Source organism: Sciurus vulgaris (assembly GCF_902686455.1).
Source record: "Sciurus vulgaris genome assembly, chromosome: 18".
Lineage (NCBI taxonomy): Eukaryota > Metazoa > Chordata > Mammalia > Rodentia > Sciuridae > Sciurus > Sciurus vulgaris.
The window spans coordinates 26,950,888-26,973,741 of NC_136479.1; the positions used below are offsets into that span (position 1 = coordinate 26,950,888).

At 52.1% G+C, this 22,854-nt stretch overlaps 1 protein-coding gene across 8 annotated transcripts; it reads left to right on the top strand.

Moving 5' to 3' along the window:
* The first annotated feature begins 11 nt into the window (after positions 1-11).
* BRAT1 (BRCA1 associated ATM activator 1) lies at positions 12-14,811 on the top strand. Of its 8 annotated transcripts, none has more exons than XM_079121046.1 (15): positions 12-671; positions 828-861; positions 3,182-3,323; positions 5,687-5,841; positions 7,940-8,087; positions 8,533-8,905; positions 9,208-9,327; positions 10,162-10,253; positions 10,503-10,621; positions 10,699-10,885; positions 11,099-11,172; positions 11,723-11,825; positions 11,970-12,068; positions 12,207-12,382; positions 12,751-14,811. In XM_079121046.1, the coding sequence occupies exons 1-15, from the start codon at positions 562-564 to the stop codon at positions 13,441-13,443; spliced, it is 2,625 nt and encodes an 874-aa protein (XP_078977172.1). In that variant the 5' UTR covers positions 12-561; the 3' UTR covers positions 13,444-14,811. The 8 variants fall into 8 exon arrangements, with proteins under 8 accessions (XP_078977172.1, XP_078977174.1, XP_078977173.1 ...); XM_079121048.1 differs by having other exon boundaries at positions 12,243-12,382; XM_079121047.1 differs by having other exon boundaries at positions 7,943-8,087.
* The last annotated feature ends 8,043 nt before the right edge of the window (positions 14,812-22,854 follow it).

Consider the following 22,854-nt stretch of genomic DNA (forward strand, 5'->3'; position numbering starts at 1 on the left):
CATGCATCAGCGCTGCAGTTCCACAGAGGCTTCGCGCCGCCCCTGCATTCCTCCATAGGAAGAGAAGAGGACGATTAATCAGGAATGCGAATTTATCAAGTTAATGTGAAAGACAGGGATGGCTGGTCCCGGCAGTCCGTGTATATCCTGCTTAGGATGTTTGAGCCCCAGCGTTCGAGTTATTACTGTGTGGTTTGTTACACAGGCCTCCAAGGCCATCTGCCCCGGTCCGCATCGCCTCCCTTTCCTCTCCCTGCTTTATTTTTCTAGCTATGTGACACTTATCTACAAGAACATGCAGTGTCTGGACTGGAAGCTGCTGGCAGTGGCTCTGTGTTCACTCTCTGGATCAGGGTCTGGCAGGACGCAGTTATTCATTAAATAGACTTAAGGAAAAAACAGACACTTGATGCCAGCGAATCCGATGACCTCGGCTTCTGTCTCAAATGGAGTATGAGAAAAGGGCTGTGAGGCTCAAATGGGTCAGTATCTGTTCAGTGTTGAGAACAGTAACGTGCTCCATAGTGAGGGCAGTGTGGCTCTGTTGAGATTTTGTGATGGATGGACGGACAGACCAGACTGGGGATGCTTCACCGGTTGCTTGTTCTCTTCTGGCCACCACCCCAAACTGAGTCCGTGATCCTTTCCCCCCTCAGTTTCTCCATCTATAGGTGGGCTGCTTTGTGTTTTCATTGCTGCCTCCCCTCAAGCAGAGGAGTTCCAGCTGATTAGTGATAGAAAGGTCAGGGTTGGGGGACTCACTGTTGTCTTCTTGTCAGCAAAACGGCAATGACTTAATGGATTTTTTTTTTTTTTTTAATCAAAAGAGGACACAAAATTCAGCACAGTGACTGGCACAAGGTAAGTTCTCCTAAAATAGAAGCTACTAGGTAGCAGTCTGTGTAAAAACTTCCATTTGTACCAGGCATGGTGGCACACACCCATAATCCCAGCCTGCCAGGGTAATTTAGCAAGACCTTCTCTCAGAATTTTAAAAAAGGGCTGGGGATGTAGCTCAGTGCCCTGGGTTCAAGCTCCAGTATGGGGGGGTGGCTTTCATTGCTTCCAGGTTAAGTGTTCACACTTAAGGGTTTTGTTGCCCTCACCCCTGGGGTTTCCCAAACTTCCTGCCGCTCTCATTTAATGATAAAGACAGTGCATGTCTATGACCTTTTACTCTGTGGTTCCGAGCGCCCAAAACGTTTGAAAACCTTCATAATTGATTTGATGGCAACACCTGTCCTAATCTCACGTTGGAGGGAAAATTGAGCCAAGTCTATTTACAGTGTTAAGGGGAAGTGAATAGTACCCATCCTCCCAGGGCTACTGTAGGATTACAATACATTAAGTGCAGCACAACGCTAGTTCACGTTTTACTTTCTTCAGAGCTACCCAATCAGATGAATATCCGTACTTCAGTAGCATCTCATTTTACCATGAATCTGAATATCCGTACTTCAGTAGCATCTCATTTTACCATGAATCTAATTCAGGGAAGATAATTGCATTTCTATTTTTTATTGATTTATTTTTTTGCGGTACTGGGGATTGAACCCAGGGCCTCATGCTTGCAAAGCAAGCACTCTACCAACTGAGCTATCTCCCCAGCCCCGATAATTGCATTTCAATCCGTTTTACCCTAGGAGTCTGTGTGGGAGGAGGGTCCCGCAAGGGTCAAGGTCCAAAGTGCTTCCCCCATCTAGTCAAGGTTTTTTAAAGTCTCACTTTTATTTTAACATCTATAGGAATTCTGCTTTATATTCACTAATATAAAACTAGTATTCGCTTTAAAATCTTGCTGCAAAGCTGACGCTAGGGGAACATGAATCTTGTTTATCCACCGGCTTCGAGAGCCTCTGGTACACAGATGAGGACCCAGTAGCGAGACCTGAAGGCCAAATGACCAATGACTTTGGCTCCTACACCAAACGCCTCTTCCTGGTACGTGCTCGGCTCCCCCTGCCGGGCGCAAACACGCCACCGGACTGGACAGGACCCGCCCCCAGAGCCGGAGCCTGTTCCCTTCTCCGGGAGCCCCCTTCGGGGACGCGGCGTCCACGGGATGCTTAGGCATAAACCACTGAGCGACCTGGTGGGGGTGACAGATCCGAGCAACAGGTTTGGTGCCCGCCTTCCCCCAGTTCCCTGGGGGAAGCTTGAACTTGCTTCGCCAAGTCTGAGCCCGCTGGGCGACCGGAGTGGCCTCTTGGGAAGAGGTCCCGGTTCCCCACGCCTACGGTCTCACCCTCTTTTTCCTCCGGGCCCAGCAAGTGGCACAGTCTGAAGGCGGGGCCCCGGCGGCGCGGGGCGGAGCCTGCGCGGACGTGGGGCGGGGCCCCGGCGGCGTGAGGGAGGGGCTTGCGTCGGCGCACCGAGCTTGAGCGGGTGAGGTGCTAGCGGGAAAGGGGTCGCGGCCGCCGGCGGGAGGGGTTCGAGCTGGCCAGGAGCGGCTCCGGCGCGGCGTGCGCGGGCCTGTACTTGGTCCCCGCGCGACCGTGGCCTCCAGATTTACCGCTTTGCGACTGGCGCCCGCAGCGGAACCACTTCAGGCACGCAGAGGCGGGCCTCCAGCTCAAAACCGACTCGGTCGCGGGAGGGCGCCTCTTCCCGGACGCAGCCTGTCCGGGGGACTGACAGACAAATGAATGCCCCAGCTCAGACAGGGCCCACGGACACCCGGGTCACCTCCCGGGGGGGACGCGCCAATTCACACCTGTGTCTTAGGGGGTAGACACACCTTCCCCTGTGCACACCGCTGCTGGATTGTCACATGTAACCGCTGACCCAGAGGGGACAGAACCTGGGACCCAGCGCCAGGATAGATATCCCCCTGTGCACATGATTGATCTAGAACTCCCAGCCGCTCTTGACTCTGGGCCACTTGCAGTTAGATCAGCATGCATTTGTGTCCGCTATCCCACCACAGCCAAAGTTAAGTCCTTGAGTATCAAAGACCTTGGGGTTTAGGCCAGTCATTTCCCGGCACCTCTCCAGGACTCAGGCTCTGCCCGCTCCTGAAGTCCTGGGCCTTCCCAGACTGAGCTTGATATCTATCTGGACATTAGAGCTCCAGTCTGAGGTGAACGTTCTGGGGCCTCTTCCCACTGCTAGCAGACTTCATGTGCTACCTATGACTGGGAATCTAGAGCCAGGCATGAGGTTCCTCATGTTTCCTTTGCAGGAACCCCTGAGGATCATGGACCCTGAATGCTCCCGCCTCCTCCCAGCTCTCTGTGCTGTTCTGGCAGATCCCAGGCAACCGGTGGCAGATGACACCTGTTTGGAGAAGCTCCTGGATTGGTTTAAAAAGGTGACAGAGGCAGGTAAGATAATGGGCTGCTGTTGGCTGTTGGCCAAAGGCCAGAGGATGGTGTAAAGCATGGGAAAGGATGCCTGGGGTTCTCCTGGCCATCTGGAATCTTTCTTTCACTTCCTAGAAACTCTGGGAAGCTGACTGGGGATAAGGCTGAGGTCCAAGGCAACAACCTGAGAATCTGAGCTCGAAATTCTTAGCATAGTCACAGGCCAACTGTGATTCAGACATCCCCTGTTCAGATAACAGTAGTTGTTTGCAGAGAGCGCGGGCAAACTATTTTGTTGTTTTCATGGCATTTTGTTTTTAAAAAATTTTAAATATTTATTTTTGTTAACCAGGGATTGAACCTAGGGCGTCTTTACAACTGGGTTACTCCCCCCTCTTTGTTTTTTTGGGACAGAGTCTCATTAAGTTACTGAGGGTCTTGCTGAATTGCTGATGCTGACTTTGAATTTGCAATCCTCCTGCTTCAGTCTCCTGAGTTGCTGGAATTGCAGGCATGTCCAGCTTTTGTTTTAAGAAGTCAGATTTGTTTTCTTTTTGATTATGAAAGTAGTGCAAAATTTTTAAGACTTGAAAAACACAAGGGAATAATTAAAAATTCAACCACTGTTGAAAATTATATTTCTTTCATTCTTTGCTTGTTTTAAGGTGTTTAATTTAGCTGAGTGTGGTGGTGCACGCTGGTAATCCCAGCTACTCAGGAGGCTGAGGCAGGAGGACTACAAGTTCAAGGCCAGCCTCAGCAACGTAGTGAGACCCTAAACAACTCAGTGAGACCCTGCCTCAAAATAAAAAATAAAAAGGCTGGAAATGTAGGTCAGTGGTAAAGCATCCCTGGTTTAAATCCCCAGTGCCAGTAAATAATAAAGGCCTAGGAATGTAGCTCAGAGGTAGAGTGCTTGCCTAGAATGCTCAAGGCCGTAGGTTTAATACATAGCACTGCAAAAAGAAAAAAGTATATAATCTGAGAGGCTCTTTAACATGTAAATTTAACCTGTTTGCTGCGGTTGCCGTTAGATTTGAACTTACTTTCATTACATTCTTTTCTGTTTTGTTCATTTCCAGGGTCTTGTCTGCTCCTTTTTTTTTTTTTTTTTTGCCTCCATAAGATTGATAAGACCTTCAAAAGGTTTTATGTTCTTTAGTGGTCACCTTTACATTGTTATTTAACATGCAACCTGATGTTTTGGATTTTTTCAAAATAAAGCTGAGTGTAGTGCTGCATACCTGTAATCCCAGTGGCTTTGGAGGCAGGAGGATTACAAGTTTGAAGCCAGCCTGGGCAACTTAGTGACAAACTGTCTCAAAAATCAAAAAGATTTGGAGGATATAGCTCCGTGGTAGAGCACCCCTGGGTTCAATCCCCAGTACTGCCAAACAAACAAACAAACAAAAAACCCAAACCAAAAAACCCACCAACTTGTTTGATTGGAATCTGTACAGTTTAAGGGTCTCACTTTGGCTTTGGATCTCCTTTCCTCTGTTATCATCTAGCACTTTTTATCTTATTTCAGAACCCTTCAATAATGATTTATTTTTAGCTTTTTAAAAATAGATCATGCAGCTTAATTTTTAGTAAACTTTATTTTTGGAGTATTTTTAGTTTTGTGCTCAGCGCTTCTTTTGGCTAACCCATGTGCTTATTGGTTGTTTCTGGCTCCCATTCACCCTGCTCTCTTTCCTCTGATCAAACTGAGGGGAGTTCTTTGGTAGTCTTTCCCATAAGTCCTTCCCCCACCCCCACCCTGGGATACTCCTAGCCCTTGCTATAAAATGTCTTTTCCCCACTATCAGTACTTTTGGATCATGTAGTATGACTGAGTCTGGGGACAGGTTCCATTGACTTGCTTCCATGGAGCACTGTCCATTTCGGAGGCAAGTAATATTTTAGGAGGTAAAATTGGTCTTGCTTCAATTTACCTTTTTCTCTTTTTCCTCCCTGTGGTACTGGGGATTGAACCCAAGGGTGCTCTACCCCCAAATAAAGTTCTCTTTATTTTTTATTTTGAGACAGGGTCTCACTAAGTTGCCCAGGTTGACCTCAAACGTGTGATCCTCCTGCCTCAGCCTCCTGAGCAGCTGGGATTACAGGTGTGAGACACCATGCTCATGTTTCTTCCTCATATTTGTGGGGATAGAACGTGTTTTCAGGGTTCTTGCCACTGTGCTTATTGTTTCTCTGCCTCACCTGTTGAGGTGTAGGCTCCCTCTTTCCCCTTTAATGAATTAAAGTTAGGACTCAGTGTTAGAAGTATTCCTTTCCAATTGGACTGCTCAATCCAGCACCCTGAGGAAAGGGGTTTGGAGTCGTCTCTGGGGTGGTACCATGAGTTCCTGATGACCACAGGATTATGCCTGTCTCCACAGAGTCCAGTCTTCTGCTGCTGCAAGAGAACCCCTGCCTGGTAGAGCTATTGTCCCACGTACTGAGACCGCAGGATGTGAGCCCCAGAGTTCTCTCCTTTTCCCTGCGCCTTGCTGGGACCTTTGCGGCCCAGGAAGACTGCTTCCAGTACCTTCAGGTGAGCCTGAGCCTGCCTGCCTGTGTGTCTCATGGAGATCCTAGAGGCTGTGTCAATCCGGCTTCTCAGAGGCTGGCCCTGCTCCAGGTGTCTTTACCCCAGGTGTTGTCCCCCTTGGAAAAATTAACCAGTAATATTGGGGCTCAGGAGGGAATGTTTTGGAATCGGGCAGAACTGGGATTGACTCTCAGCCCTGAACTGTGGCATGTTTTGCCAAGTTCCTGAGCCCCAGTTCCCTCCTACGTCAGATAAGACTTAGGCCTGTTGCAGAGGGTGCTGTGGGGGTTCCATGAGATGACAGATGCTGCACCTGCAGACCGTGGCTAGTGAATGAGTAGTGAGAGTTTGCATGCAAGAGACGTGAGAGCGCAACGCCCCAGAGCTGCGTGCCCTTTGGCAGACACCTAACGTCAGACTCCCATGAGGGCAAGTAAAGGCAAAGCCACGTTTTCCTGTCCCCTGTGCCAAGAGTCCTGATTCCTTGTGCCTTTTGGGAGTCACTTGGAGAGAGAGAGGCATATAACCTGGTACCTTTAGGTTGCCATTCATTTTATGCCCCAATTCAGCTGCAGACTCTGGGAGCCCAGCCAAGTACTATCTTGCTATGGGCCAGACTTTCCAGAATGTTCTAGGGCACCTCTGCTGCCATGAAATGTGTGTTAGGTCAGGACTGTTTTGTCATTTGTAGAGTCTCTTCCTCAGGAGCCCTGACTCATCTGTGGGTCCAGAGTCTTCTGCTTTATTCTCTAGATAAGGAAATGCCTTGGGTCACTCTCAGACCCTTACAGAGTTGGGGAGCTCACACTGGGCCCTAAAGAGTCTAGATGTCCCAGGGATGTATTCCACCACCGGGCCAAAAGTTAATTTTCAGGCACAAATACCCCACATCCCCAGAGTGATGGGACTGAACACAGGGCCTTGCACAGCCCCAGTCCTTCACTCAAGGAGTAACTCATCCTCCCTGTCATTTCCTGAGCGTTTCCCCACCTCTTTCTCTTTCTTGTTCCAACACCAGAGGTGACCTTGAGAATTGAAAAACTGCTGACTGCCCTCCCATCTCTGGTAGTTGGTTCCCTATGTGCAGGGTCAAGGCACAGGCCTTCATTTGGAGGTGCACCTTGGGCTTAAAGTGGGGTCCTAACATGGCCATGACTGCATCAGGTGAGGGCCACTGTGCTGGAGTTGAATTTAGTGAAGGACCAAGAGAGAATGTTGGCAGGGCTCCCACCTGCTACACATCAGAAACAGTGTCATGAGACCCCTGCACACCTCCCTGGGCATCTGTGATGAGTGAAGGATTTCTTGCCCCAGCAGGGCAGGCGGCAGCTGGTTGGGAAGCCCCAGGCTTGGGTGAGCATGGCTGACAGCCATTCTGTGGTTGGGCTCAGGGCTCAGGGAATGGCCTGGCTGGTTAGGGTATTCCCTCAGTGAGTCAGCCTCAGGTCTTCCCTGCAGGCTGCTGAGATCCAGTGCTGGTGGGACTCTTATCATGTGGGCAGGAGATGCAGGACAGTGTGCTAGGGTGCAGAGGAAGGCCACGGCAGATGGTGGTCCAGCAGGGATCGAGTCAACTTTTGGGGAACAAAACGGATCCTGGGCTGGCAGGGTTTGAACAGGCGCAGAGCAGCCTGATTTACCAGGTGTGCTGGGGCATTTAGGAGATCTAAAAATGTCAGGGTACGGGACCCCAGAGGAGGAGGTAGGTGGAGGTTCAGGAGCTTGATGGGCTGCAGGAAGCGTCAGGGGTTCTGGAGCCCATGTCACAATGAGGGACAGACCTTTGAAGATGATCTCCCGGTGCTGTTTTGGGGTGTGATGTCTCAGGAGGACAGTAACAGGAGTGATAGGTCCCAGTTGAAATCCTTTTCTTCCTTTCTCTGTAGCTCTCACCCCAGAGAGGTGGAGCTGGCTGTGCTGGGGCCCCACTTGCTGGACCCAGGAGCAGTCCACCTGTCCTGGAAGCACAGCTGTGCTGGAGCTGGTGTAAAAGTACCCCTGATACTGCCTCATCCAGTCCTGAAAAACAGAAAACCCATCTCCCACCTGCCCTGAATCCCTGGAAACCTGCCAGGCACCTACCTCCTCCTTTACTTCCCAGCAGGGGGATTTGCTGTTGGGGCTCTTCGGGGAGGCAGGAACCCTGGGCTGGGCAGCCTGGAATGTCCCTACGGTGCGCAGCGGCTGGATCCAGGGCCTGAGCTCCCTGGCACAGCACCCCAGCGCCCTGCACTTCCTGGCTGACAGTGGTAAGTGTGGCCCACCCTGCCTGTCCCACCTGCAGGGCCTTGGCATACCCCAGCGTGGGACCCCAGGGAGCCCCTGCACCTTGCTGAGCCTGGCCTTTTCACCTGTGGGAATGGCGGTGGCCCAGGTTGCTGCAGTGAGCACTCGCAATAACCACAGGGATGTTCATGCCCTTGGCTCCTAGGCCAGCCCCCAGGAGCCAGGCTTCGAAACTAATTAGAAATAATCAGGTGCCTCTGTGGTTCAAACCTGGGTAGGTGGCATGCTCATCCCTTAGGCCTGCAGTCCCAGTCCTTCTTGCTTTTGAGTGAGGCAGTGGTTGGAAGTGGCCTCCTTCTAGGGTTTGTGTGACTTGGCTGTCTTCCCTGGGGCTCTGAAGTATGTGATGAAAGTTGTTCCCTGCCCTCCATGTTTGGATTGACCTGTCTTCTCCCCTCCGCTCCCCAGGTGCAGTTGACACTGTCTTCTCCCTGCAGGGAGACCCAAGCCTGTTTGTGGCTTCGGCTGCCAGTCAGCTCCTGGTGCACATACTGGCTTTGTCCATGCACGGCGAAGCTGTGGAGCACCACAGCCCACAGGGCAGTGCCTGGCCTACATGTGCCCAGAAGATCGTGGGCCATGTGGAAGAGTCCTTGCGCTCCACAGCTGCCCCACAGGTCACTCAGGCCCTGAACGTCCTGACTACCACCTTTGGACGCTGCCACAGTCCCTGGACAGAGGTTCTCTGGGAGCAGCTGAGTCCCCTTGTGGCCTGCCTGCTTGAGAGAGACCCCATTCCAGCTGGACACTCACTCGTTGACCTCCTCCTCAGTGTGGCCCGGTCAGGTCCCTGGGACGTGGCTGGTGGGGGATCTGGGGATGTGAGGTGGTTGCCCTAGGAAGTCTTGGAATAGCTGCTACACCTGAGAGTATGTCATTGGCAGTCAGACGTGGAGTTGCCCACCTCCCCACAGAATGCTGTCTTGAAGGGAGCACCCCTTGGGGGCGGGACTGACACCTTCACCCCTGAGAGCGGTAGGGCCTGGGCGCCTCCAACTGGGGGCTGTGGCAGTCCTGAATGGGTGTCATGGGGCGCTTGGGAGGATTGGAGAAGTGATTTTCTCTCTCTGGGGTCCTCCACAGTTCTCCTGTGTTCAGTTCTGCAGACTGTGGCCTGTGGGAGACAGTGGCTCAGACTCTGAGCCGTCTGAGCCCCACTCAAGCGGGACCTCTGGCCTTAGGGACACTGAAACTCCAGCACTGGTATGATTAGCATTGCTTTGTGCTACGCAGGGGCTCTGGGAGCTGGGCAGAAAGGACGAGAGTGTGGTGCTCGTGGTCAGGGAATCTTGGGAGCCAGGAAGAGCAGCAGGCCTGGCAGGGGATCATGGGGGCAGGTGCAGGCATTGGCACAGCCCATGGCAGCTGTGCTTTCTTTGGCACCAGAAGAATTATTTCAAGCAAAAGCTTTCGAAGGTCCTTAGACAAAGCTGATTCTGAGAGCTCCTGTATTCAGGGCAGTGAGCTCAAAGAGCCCTCCCTGTTGGGGTAACCACAGAGTGGGCCAGGGGTTAGAGAGGAAAGGAATATGGAAGGCCTTCCAGTGTCCCCAGCAGGCTTACATTGGGGGTGCTGGTGGGTATAGCACCCTCCCAGAAGGGCTTGGAGTATGAAGACTTGGGTGTGATATCTGGATGGTTAGGAGAGAAAACAGACAAATGGAGGAGCCAGCACTTGCACTCAACAAAGCTGTATGCAGAGCTTCCCCTCCAAGTAGGGCGGACCCTACGAAAGGACATCACTAGTCACTGCATGCAAGATGGAGCACACCCAGGCACTGCTTCCCAGAGGCAGGGATTCCCTGTTACCCTGATCAGACAGCCCTCCTGGGCCAGGGCCCCTGTAACCTAATGGCTGCTCCTAAGGATGCCAGGGCCAAGCCTAGTGGGTCTTGGTCAGGATTGACCCTGACCCTGACCTTCTTCCATGGAGTTCACTGGCTAGTGACCTGAAGAAAGGCTGTTTCTTAGGCCTCCACCTGGTGCTGATTTACCATGGGGCCAGGGCAGCAGCCTTCACTGGGTCCTCTGTCTCCAGTCCACAGGCACTGAGGACTCAGGCCTTTGGAATCCTCCTCCAGCCCCTGGCCTGTGTCCTAAAAGCCACCACTCAGGCCCCCACTTCTCCAGGTATGCTTTGTAGTGTGGGGAAGGTGGAACTGTGTCCCTGGGTGGGTCCAGGGTTCAGGGAAGGATGATGAGCAGTGGGTACCCAGCTCCCATGAGCCCAGCTTTGCTCCCATGCTGGCCTTCCACCACATGAAGGTGGCCAGGCAGTGGGCCAGCATCCCTGGATGAGCTGCTGCCCTGAACCTAGGCCCTGGCCTCTGCTTTGGGCCGTGACTACTTCAAGGGAACCGTTGCTGGTTTGGCCTGCAGGCTTGCTGGATGGGACTCTGGGCGGCTCCATGACGGTGGATGCACTCCTGTCCTCCAAGTCGGCCTGTGCGGGGCTCCTGTGCCAGACTCTGGCTCAGCTGGAGGAGCTGCACCCACTGGTATGTGTGACCCTGGCCTGTGTCCCTATAGGCAGCAGGACCCATGGCCTCCGCTGACCTTCTCTTTGTCCCTGCAGCCCCACCGCCCCTCACCCTGGCCCCAGGCATCCCTTTTGGAAGCTGTAGTGACCATACTGCAACTTTGCGATGGCTCAGCTGCCCCCGGCTCCAGTGTGGGGGGCCGCCTCTGTGGGACCCTGGCAGGCTGTGTCCGGGTCCAGCGAGCAGCCCTTGATTTCCTGGGGACGCTGTCTCAGGGGACAAGTGAGTGACATTGTCTCCTCTGCATGCCTTTCTCTCTGCTCAGTCTTGCGGGAGCTGCCATTTCTGATGTTTCCCTCCCGGGGCTGCCACGGCCCTGTCCAGCCTTGTGCTCAGCTGTCCTTCCCTGCTTCTCTGAGGCTCGGATTCCCACATTCGCTGCTGGAGTGGGCAGGAGATGGTGGGAATTGGGGTGATTCACCCTTTATGTCTTAGGCCCCCAGGAGTTGGTGCCACAGGTGTTTGCCGTCCTCTTGGAGTACCTCGAGAGCCCTGACTCCAGCCCCACGGTACCGGGACCGGGTTCTGGGAGGCGGGCAGGGCTAGTGCCCCGTCCCCATGCAGGCCTCTGGGAATGGGCCTTGGCGTGGGCCTACAGAGCTGCTCTCAAAGTGAACTTTGCGGGCAGGTGGCTGCATGGGGTTTGGTGAGACTTACATGTGAGCGGGCTCTTTGGGCCAGTCTTCCTATAGAGAATTCTTTCTGAGAAAGGCGAATTGAGCCAGGGCGGCCTCTATGCTTGGGGTCCAGTTCTTGTGAGTGAACCCATTTCTTTAGATACGCTAGGCACAGTGGGCAGATTTGGGGGAAGTGCTGGGGGTTCTTGGGGCTTTAAGGGAAAGGGACCCTGGATACTTTGTCTTGGCTTGATAGAGAAATCCCATTCCTCCAGGCAGAGCTCCAGTGAGGGCTGCCCGCCTCCTGCCCCTCACTGTCCAGGAAGCTTGTCCTGGTTTACTGGCTGTGCTTCCGCCTCCAGGCAGGGGCAGCATGGTGCAGGCTGGTAGGTGGTGGCTCGCCCCTGCTGCCCTGCAGCCTGCCCTGCCCTACCTGCTCTAGGTTCTGAAGAAGGCCTTCCAGGCCACGCTCGGGTGGCTCCTGAGCTCACCCAAGACCCCCGGCTGCTCTGATTTTGGCCCCCACATCCCGCTGTTCCTCGGAGGTAACCCCAGCCCCCTGCAGGGGTATAGTGAGCCAAGAGGTGCAGGGTGGAGGCATCTGGGGGCTGGGCAGGAAGGTCCACCTGGGCCCAGGGGCGCAGGGCGAGTGGGACTGGAGGCCACTCTGACCACCCTTCCTGCTGCAGAGCTGTTCCCCGTGCTGCAGAAGCGCCTGTGCAGCCCGTGCTGGGAGGTGAGGGACTCAGCCCTGGAGTTCTTCACGAATCTGAGCAGACACTGGGGAGGTGAGCACCTGGTAGAACGGAGGCCCCCGTGTCCTCTGGCTCTGGGGCCCTGACTGCCGAGGCTGCCTTTGGGAAATGAGGGGTGGGGACTTGGGGCTCAGCCCACGATCACAGCTACAGTGGACGTTTATCCCTCAGGGCAGGCGGATTTCAGACAGGCGCTCTTCTCTTCAGAGGCACCTACACTCACCCAGCAGCTTCTCCGAGACCCTGAGAGTTACGTCCGAGCGAGCGCAGTGACTGCCATGGCGCAGCTCTCTAGCCAGGGCCTGCATGCCACCCTTGCCAGCCCTGAGCACCCAGAGGCCGAGCAGGTAGGAGGCAGTAGGCTCCTCCATTGGGCACCCATGCTGGGCAGCTATGCTGTTGGCTGCATGTCCAGTGGTGTGTGGCCAGCTGGTCAGGCCTGGAGCAGCTGCTTCTGGGGGCAGTGCTGGCAGGAGTAGCCATGAGGAGCCGGGAACAGCGGGGTGTGGCACCCACTTCTTCCCAGTACCTCTGCCTCTTAGACCCCTTCTGACAGATGAGCTGGTAGCAGATGAGCTGAAGGGCACGTCACACAAGGGAACCAGAGTAGCACGTGCCCCAAGCCCGTGTGGCCAGACTGGAGCCTGGCTTCCTGCTGTGTCCCCTGGGCACTGCCCTTCCTGAGCCCCATCTTCCCTCACCCTCTGTCCTGCAGGGCCTGCTCAGGGAGTTCCTGAACATTCTGTCTGCAGACTCGGAGGGCTTCCCACGGAGGGCGGTCGTGCAGGTCTTCACCCAGTGGCTGAGGGACGGCCATGCTGAGGTAGCCCGGGACACAGAGCAGTTTGTGGCCACTGTGCTCCAGGTGGTGAGCCAGGACCTGGACTGGGAGGTTCGGGTACAGGGCCTGGAGCTGGCGCAGGTGTTCCTGACCCAGAAACTGGGGCAGCCTGGCCATTGTCCCTACACAGTGGCCCTCCCTGAGGCCCCCCTGCCCAGATTGCGCCCTGAGGTGCTGCGGACTCTCTGCCAGCCTTGGCTCCTAGAGTTTGCCTTTCGTGCCTTGTTTGACTGTGACCGACCTGTGGCCCAAAAGGCCTGCAACCTCCTCCTCTTCCTGAGAGACAAGACTGCTCCCTATGCTGGCACGCAGGAAACTGGGGACAGTCCCCACTTGGACTCCATGGAGGCTGCACTGCAGAGGTGGCAAGCAGGCGAGCAGGGCCAGCCCCTGGGGGACCCAGAGCCTGAGGCCATGCTGGCTGTCCTGAGGTCCCTAGATCTGGAGGGCCTTCAGGGCAGGCTGGCCGAGAGCAGCGACCACGTGGAGAAGAGCCCACAGTCCCTCCTGCAGGACATGCTGGCCACAGTGGACATACTGGAGGAGAATGAGGCTGACTGCTACTGAAGCCATCAGCTCCCTCCACGGGCCCTGCCACCCCAGGGGCTCCAGCTCAGGCTGGCTGTGCAAGGGACTCTCCAGGAAACTGACCAAAAATCCCCACATTCTGATGTGTTATTTAAAAAGTGGCTTATTTTCTACTCAAGTCCAATAGCACTGAAGTCTGTAATCCACTTCAGGGTGGTTTTGTACTTGGTATAAGACAGGATTGGGTTCCCTTCTTACCCCAGCTGACAGTTTCCCACCCAGTCTGTGAAGAGAGCTCCCTCCCAGCGGGCCTCCCTGCCCAGCAGGCCTCCCTCTCAATGGGCCTCCCTCCCAGCGGGCCTCCCTGCCCATCAGGCCTCCCTCTCAATGGGCCTCCCTCCCAGCGGACCTCCCTGCCCAGCAGGCCTCCCTCCCAGTGGGCCTCCCTGCCCAGCAGGCCTCCCTCCAAATGGGCCTCCCTCCCAGCGAGCCCGATTACTCTAGCTCCACAGTTGCCCGTGAAGTTGGGCAACATGAGCCTGTCAGCTTTTGTTTTTCTTTCTCAAAGTTGCTTTGCTGTTGGGAGTCGTTTGTGGCTTCACATGAGTGTTAGTATTGCCCTTTCTGTTTTGTGAAGCGGGCCACTGGGCTTTTGGTAGCAACTACCTTGAGTCCTTAGGTCACTCTGAGGAGTGTGGCCATTTTAACACCACTAAAGATTTCACCCCTGAAAAAAGGGGACCTTTCCACCCATATTTGTGTCTTCTTTGTCTCCTTCCTCTGTCTTCCTGTTTTAAGCATTCAGTTTTCACGTCTTTAGTTAAATTTATTCCTAAATGATGTTGGGTTTTTTGGTGCTATACAAATGAAATCATCTTCTTAATTTCTTTTTCAGGGAGTTCACCTTTAGCGTGTAGAAACAACTGATGTTTGTATGTTGTCTTTTGTATCTTGGAACTTTCCTGAATTTGTTTACCTAGCCATGTTTTGGTGGGGTCTTTAGAGTTCTTTGCATACAAGATCATGTCATTGGCAAACAGATGATTTTCTTTCTCCCTTCTATTTGATAACCTTTGTTTCTTTTTCTTGCCTAATCTCTCTGACTAGGATTTCCAGCACTGTTGTGGAAATGGTGAGTGGGTGCTCCTGTCTTGTTCCTGATCTTAGAGGAAAAGCATTTGGCTTTTCACTGTTGAGTCTGATGTTGACTGTGGGCTTGTCACTCATGGTCTTTGTGATGTTGAGGTGCATACCTTCTGTGCCTAGTTTGTTGAGTGTTTTCGTCATGAGAGGGGGTTGAGTGCTTTTTCTGCATCTGTCAAAATGGTCATGTGATTTTTATTCCTCTATTAATGTGAACCATCCATCCTTGTATCCCAGGAATAAATTCCATCTGATCATGGTGAATGAGCCTTTCAATGTGTTACTGAATTGTCTGCTGATACTTGCTTGAGAATTTTGTTTTAATTTTTGAGAATTATGTTCATCAGGAATATTAGCCTGTAATTTTCTTTCTTGTGGCATCCTTAGCTGACTCTGTTACAAGAGTAGAGCAATCCTTGTAAAATGAGTTGGGAACCCTAAAACTTTCAGGAGAAAACATAGGGATGTAGTTCCTTGACTCTGGTCTAATTTTTTTAGATATGACACCACACACAAAAGTAAACAAAACCCAAGCCAGGTGCTGTGGCACATGCCTGTAATCCTTGTGACTTGGAAGGCTGAGGCAGGAGGATCACAAGTTGGAGGCCAGCCTCAGTTACTCAGTGAGGCCTTAAGGAACTTAGCGAGACTTTGTCTCAAAATAAAATGGGGCTGGGGATGTAGCTTAATGGTAAAGTGCCCTGAGTTTAATCCTTAGTACCAAAAAATTAAAAGAATAACCAAAATCTACCAGTGGGACTGCATCAGACTGAATAGCATCTGCACAACTAAGGAAAACAAAACAAAAATGTAGCCTGTGGAACCGGAGAATGCATTTGCAAACCACAGATCTGATAAGAGATTAATATCTAAATATAAGGAACTCACACAACCCTAGCAAAAAAATTAAATAACCTGATTAAAAGTGGGCAAAGACTTTTTCCCTAAATAGACACCCCCGCCCCCCACAAAGAAGAGATAGAAATGAAAAGGTCCTCAGCATCACTAATCATATAAACACACCGAGGCTGGGGAAGTGGCTCAGTGGTAGTGTTGCTTTACATGCCCCAAGGCCTGGTTTGATCCCCAACACCACAAAAACAACCAAAAAACACCGAAACCAAAATGAGATTCCACCCCACATCTGTTAGGACAGTTGTTATTAAATAAATACCAAGTGCTGGTAAGTGTGTGGAAAAAGAAGGAACCTTGCACGCTCTGTGGGTGTCCCTTGTCGCATTCACTATGTAAAAGTGAGGAGGTTGGGCACTGCCACGTGACCCAGCAGTCCACTCAGGTGTGTATCCAAGGAAATGAAATGAGCATTTGAAGAGACGTCTGCAGCCCCCCGTTATTGCAACATTAGTCACAGTCGCCAAGATACAGGAATCACCTGAGTCCATCAATTGATAAATAAACTACATAGATACAACAGAAAATTGTAAAAAAAAAAAAAAAAAAAGGAGGAAATCTTACCCCTGGCGACCACACGGATGAACCTGGAAGGCGTCACACTATAAATGAAGTAAGCTAGAAACGGAAAGACGAAGACCGTATGATCTCACATGTGAAATCGAGAAACGTGGAATTCACAGAAGCGGAGTGAATGGTGTTGCCAGGGACTGGGCTGCAGGGATCGGGGAGGGATGCTGCTCAAGGGTTTAACTTTAAAAGATGAACGACGTCTGGGGCCTGTTGCACAGTGTGGGTGATGATGGATGTGACAGTTAATTCGGTTACTGCTTTGGTCAGCTTTTTTTGCTGCTGTAACCAAAGGACCTGGTGAGGACAATTTTAGAGGAGGAAAGGTTTATTTGGGGCTTACAGTGTCAAAGATCTCAGTCCATAGGTGGCCGGCTCCATTGCTTTGGGCCTAAGGTGAGGCTGAACATCATGGTGGAAGAGTGGAGAAAAATGACTCAGGACATGATGATCAGGAAGCAGAGAGAGGGACCCTGCTCTTCAGGGACAAAATATAAACCCCAAGGGCACACTCCCAGAGACTTACCTCCTTTCACCACACCCTACCTACCTATAGCTACCACCCAGATAATCCTTTCAAGTGGATTAATGCACTGATTAGGTAAGGCTCTCCTAACCCGGTCATTTCACCTTTAAACTTTTTTTGCACTGTCTCACACATGAGCTTTTGGGGGACACCTCATCTAAACAACAGTTATGTTAATCATAGCATACAAATATGTACAAAAATCATATACTGTACATCTTGAATATGTCCAATTGTTATCTGTCAATTAAATATTTTTATTTTTTTAAATGGCATCAGACAGTGCCTCTGAGTTGACACTTTGTTGTGAGCCTGGCAGGGCAGACCCCAAGCCTTGGGAGAGTGTTGGAGAAGCATCTGGGGAGAGGTCCCTCTGTAGCATGGTTCATGTGCTTCATGGGCATTTAGGGGAGATCCATGGGGAATCCCAGGTGCCCTGTGACTCCCAGGGTCAGAGGGCAGGTGGCACGGGCTGGAGACTGTCTCTGGCCTTGGTCCTCAGAACAGCAACCCAAGTGTCAGCCAAACCAAGTTCAGGCTTCCAATCTTTGACCTCCAGGATCACCTTGAACTTGCAGTGGTTCAAAGTCTGTCAGTTACCAGGCTGGTGGCACTGATCAGAGTTAAGATCAGGAGGGGTTAAGACCCAGGCAGGCCCCATGTAGGTTCAAGGCCTGCCCTGTCATTTCCAGGCTGTGTGACCTTGATGAGCCACCAGATCTCAGAACCTACCTCCTCATCTGTAAATGGGGTTTGCCATTGTCTATAGGCAGGTGTGGAGCATCCCGATGCTCCAGGCCCGGTGCCATCTACCAGGGAACTGGTGATGGGTGAGCCCTCCCTTCTGGCTTTGTCCATGCACATGTGGGCTTGGGGCATCCACAGACGTACCCACCTGCAGAATTAGCAGCTTAAGCTGGGCTCACGGCCATGGTGAGAAACCAGAGGGCAGCCCTGCCCAACCTGACCCTGGGAGGCCCGAGGGCCTGTGCATCTGCTGCCGAGTGGCCACCAGCTTCCTCAGCTTTGCTTGAGACCCCAAATGTGTCATCATGGTGCAGTCCAGCCTGTGCAGGCTTAGGCTTGGCCCCGTGGGGAAGCAGCAGGACCTCCAAGCAGCCACCGTGTGTCAGTGCGGGTGTGACCGAGAGCAGACATCAGAAGGGAGGAGCCCTGTAGGAAGAGGCCCTGGACTAGGAGAAATTCTACAGGTGCAGGGGGTCCCTTGGCCCAGTGGTGCAAGTGCAAACAGACTCTCCCTTGGTACCTACAGCCCCTGAACAAGTCACCCACTTTTTTTAGTCACTCAACAGATGGTGCTTGAAAGGCCCTATGTGGCAGGGTTTTGGGAATGTAGCTACTGTGATCCCCACTGCCGTTCTGGGGTTGAACCCAGAGCACTCTCCCACTGAGCTACCCTCTCAGCCCTTTTTACTTTTTTTTTTTTTTTTTTTTTTATAGAAGGTCTTGCTAAGTTGCCAAGGCTGGCCTTGAACTTGCAATCCTCCTGCCTCAGTCTCCTGAGCAGTGAGTTGCTGAGATTATAGGCAAGTTCCACCATGCCCAGCAACCAGTTGAACATGGTTTGTCCCTTCCAAAACTCGTGAAATTTGCCGTTGGTGGTGGTGTCAGGAGGCGGGGCAGTTAGATTAAGGGTCTGGATTAGTTACTACAAGAGTGGGTTGTTGTAAATCGAGGCCAAATTGCCGGTCCTCCTTTCCACTGTGAGATGAAGTAGCATGGGGCTGTCACGGTGCTGCACTCCTGGACTTCTCAGCTTCCAGAACCATTTGCCAGAATAAACCTCTGTTCTTTATAAATGGCCCAGGCTCAGGTATTCTCTTGTAGCAACAGGTAGCAAACTAGGACAACACTGTGACCCCAGGGCCCATGCTTATCATCCTGGAACTCCTGGAGCAGGGCAGGGACAGGTGTTGAACAGCAAGCCCAATATGCTAGGACATGTTCTTGAAAGTGGTGGCAGAAATGAAAATACAAAGAGAAAACAACAGGCCTGCAAACGCCCCATGTATACTGTTTACCAGTCCCACAGAAAGAACTTGTAGGACTCAGTGGAGAGGGTCTGGACACTTTATCACTCATTCCGCAGTGGTGGCAGGCTGGGGTGCCACGAAGGGACACACCGTGCCTACGAGCAGGGAGACTGGTGGGGTAGGTCGCGTGACCCAGTGGAGATGGAGTTCTCCAGCTGTTCTGTGAGTATACACTTTCACTTTATAACCAAGGTCACTCTGCTTTGATCCTCACCTAACCATGGGGACCAGGGAAATGGCCAGCTTCCCTCTCCATTTTTCTCATTATCACACTCTCTGGAGGCCTTCTTATCTCACTGCCTGGAACAACAAGCTTTCCTAGGCACTGACTGGGGGCGGGCTGCTGGTGGTGGAAGACTGGGGACTCCTAAGTCAAGTCCCAAGGACCAGAAGTCACCAGCTGCAAGGAGCACTGTCCAGGCGGAAGCTTATGGTGTGTGCAGAGGCCTTGCCAAGGGCCTCGTGTGAGGCCCGTGCTGGGAGCTGGGCGTGGCCCCTTCCCCGGGGAGGCGGGCGGAGGGTGAGGGCTTCAGGCCCTGGGGTGGAGACCATTCAGTCAATTTCCTCTCAGGTATGAAACTGGAGCAACCAATGATGAGGGAGCCTGTGTTTAAGGACGCAGAAAACACACAGGAAGGAGATGCTATGAGAAGCACAGGAGATGATAAGGTACCCTGGGAGTCTTGGTGGCGAGTGCATTACTGGCGGCAGGGAGCAGAACTGGACCTAAACCTATCATTATCGCCATTTTCAGGGGAGGCTCGGGAGGCAAAGCCCCACAGACTCTGGACATCGGTGCCTCCCTTGCATCAGAGGAGCCTCCTGGAGTGGGGGAAATGGGTGTGGTCAGCAGGAAGGGACAGGTGGGCTGTGAGCCCAGGAAACTGAGGGGCCAACCTGGGGTATCATGACCTCGTCACTAAGTCTCAAGGTGGTCTGTGACCAGAGAGCAGCAGGGACTGCTGCAGAGCATGGGTTGGCAGAGCAGCTGAGTCACTGACTGACTAGGGGCTGCCTCCTCCTTCCTGGGAGATGCAAGGCTGGAAGGATCAGAAACTTGTTCTCAGGCCAGTGGGAGGGCAGGGATGCTGAAGCCAACATACAACCTGTGCCAAGGCTGGTCTCCCAATGACCTCCATCCTCCCACTCCTCTGCCAAAGCAAACCAACACATCAGATGGACCCACCCCACTGCTGACAGGCAATCCTAAGCTTGGGGTTTGCTCGGCCCTGGCCATCCTTGTCTGTAAAGTCGGGGTGGACCACACCAGGCTGTGCTGAAGACTGATTGAAATGGGGCAGATAGAATTCCAGGCTTTGTGTCCTAAAAGAGGTTCTAGCTTCTCTTACCCCTTCTGCCCCTGGACTGTTTGTGGTCCCGGATGTTGTGTTGCTCAATGTGGTTCTTCTCTCACTCTGCCACTTCCCCTGGCTTCAAACACCACCCTCACACTGACACACTCAGGACGCTGGGTCTCTGTCTTGCCCAGCACCCTGAGCCCTGCACATATGCTGCCAAAGCCCTGAAACAGTCCAAGGACACTACCCAAGTTCTTGTGTGTTGCTATCACAGAATATCAGACACTGGGTAATTTGTAAAGAGGTTTATTTGATTCATGATTTTGGAGGCTAGAGTTTGAATGGCATGGAGCTGGCATCTGGCAAGGTCCCCAGCTGCTCAGAACATAGAGGATAGTGGGAAGGGTGTGTTGGCATGTGGAAGGGGCATGTGTGCAAGCTAGGAACTGGGACAGGGTGAGGGGCCAGAGCCATTGTCTTACAACCACCCTCTAAGGCCACCATGAATCCACTCATGAAGTGGCCCCCCACTGCCTGACTGCCTTCTACTAGGCTCCCCATCCTAAATGTTCCCATCTCAACACCCCTGAATAGGGGATCAACCTTCCAGCACATGAGCCTCTGGGGACACACACCATATCCAAACTGTAGCATCATGTGACATCATTGCCAGTCCCAATGACCCCAGACTCAGAGCATTTGCTTCCTCCCTCCCCTGGGTTCCTGCAGCCATCTCTCAGTAGGCTTTGTTCTGTCAGTCTTCCCCACTGCAGTCCATTCCCCTCCTTGGCTGCTGAAGTGATCTGTCTGAATCTGGTCACTCACTTCCTTGCCTGGAACCAACCATGGGCCCCCATTGCTCCCAGGCTGGTGCCCAAGGCCTCCAGTTCAGGCCTACCAATCCTTCCAGCAGGAGCTCTTGCAGAGCCATGTGAGGAGTGGTGGTGCAGGCTGACAATCCCAGCTGCAGACTGAGGCAGGAGGAAAGCAAGTTCAAGTTCAGCCTAGACATCTTAGACCCTGTCTCAAAAAATAAAAAGGACTGGGAGTGTAGTTCAGTAGTACAGCCACCTGTGTTCAATTTCTAGTAACACACACACGCTCGCACTTCTTGCACAGCTTCCCTTAATTCTTGCTAGACACATCACCAGCACAAGATTGTCGGAGCCACCCAGCTGCGCTTGCATTTCTGGGCCCCATCTGTGGCTTCAGTGGCCGGAGGTCTGCAGGGCGTGTGAAACTGTTTTTGACAAGCTTTGCAGGAGAGTCTGGCAACATCCATACTTGTTTTGTTTGTTTGAATTTTTGAAAATGTCACTGTCACTCTTGGGATGGGTTTTTGCTGAGCATGCACTCTGCACCTACTTATTTTCTTCCAGCTCACTGATGTGCTGAAAGCGCATCAGCACCTCCACAGTCTTTCGACTCCCATTGCCACATTTTGGAGGTCAGCTGTCAGTCTAACTTCCATTCCAGGAAAGTAGCTCTTTCTCTGGCTGTTTTTAAGAATTTTTCTCATTGTCTTTGGCTTTCTGCCATCTTACCATCATGTGTAGATTAACAGTTTCCTTTGATTTATTCTCAGAATTCACTGGGATTCTTGAATCTGTGAATTACTCGTTTTTATCAGTTCTATTTTTCAACCAATCTCAGTCTCTCCCTTTTCTCTTCCTTTCCTTCTCCTATCCTTTCTACCCTCCCACATTCATTTTCTCTCTTCCTCCTTCTAGAACTCCAGTGGGTATGTGAGAACTCGTTTTCCTCCACATTTTCCTTCTTTCCATTGTTTTCTCTTTTGATCTCTATGCTACATCCTGTTTGTGCTTTTAAAAAACATGTCCTCTTACTTTATCTAGCTTCTTGCCTTGTGCTGATATTTCCAAGCTTGTCTGTTACTTCTTTAGTTGTGGCAATCTTAGTTGTCCTAGTCTTTATTAATTTTGGTCACAAGAGCTGCTTATAAAACAACCTTAAATTAATATTTTATTGCCCACAGAGTAGCACACTGTGGGTGTTTCTTTGTTGGGCTGCTTCCCTCCAAGTGGATAATGGAGACCCAGCTGCTTCGCCCTTGTGCCTTCTCATCATCAACCCTTGACTTCTCAGATTTCCCTAGGACTTGGGTCATATCAACTATCTAACAATGAGAGAAGAAAATAGGGGCTCAGGTATAAGTTGCTGTTGTGGCTAGGGCCAGGGGCTGCACGTGTCATCAGCTCCCACATTCTGCTGTGTAGATGCCAGTTGTATAGCCCTGCCCAGCTACAGGATTCTGGGGATGTAGGCTGACCTGTGGGTCTCACTGCCTGGCATCTGCACAGTATGCGATGGCTCTGGAGAACTGAGTTCTTTGAGGCCTAGGACACAGGCAGACCTGACTAGGGTGAAGTCAGGTTGGGAATCGCTGACTGGAGACCCCTCAAACCAAACTTGCTGCATGGAATTCTTTATAGCCCTGGGTCTCAAGCCTGTGAGAGCAGATCTGTGGCTCTGACCTCTTAGAACTTTTTTTTCTTTTTTAATACCGGGGATTAAACCCAGGGGTGCTTAACCACTGAGCTGCATCCCCAGCCCTTTTTATTTAGACACAGGGTCTCACTGAGTTGCTTAGGGCCTCACTAAGTTGCTGAGGCTGGCTTCGAACTTGTGATCCTCCTGCCTCAGTCTCCTAAGCTTCTGGGATTATAGGTGTGCACTATTGTGTCCAATTCCATAATTCATTTTTATCCTAAAAGAATGTATTGCTTAAGGTCAGAGAGTCTTCTATAGTGTGTCCCACAGGACTGGACTTGGTTTCTGTCTCCCTTACCCTCAAGGCCACTAGACCAAAGCCCAAATTTGCTGCTATTGGCAAACACTCGTTGAACCAAAGGCACTAACCAATCAGAATGGACGTTGGCCGGTACACCCTGTCAAGGTACTGTAGCTGATGTTAGCACGGTTGCTA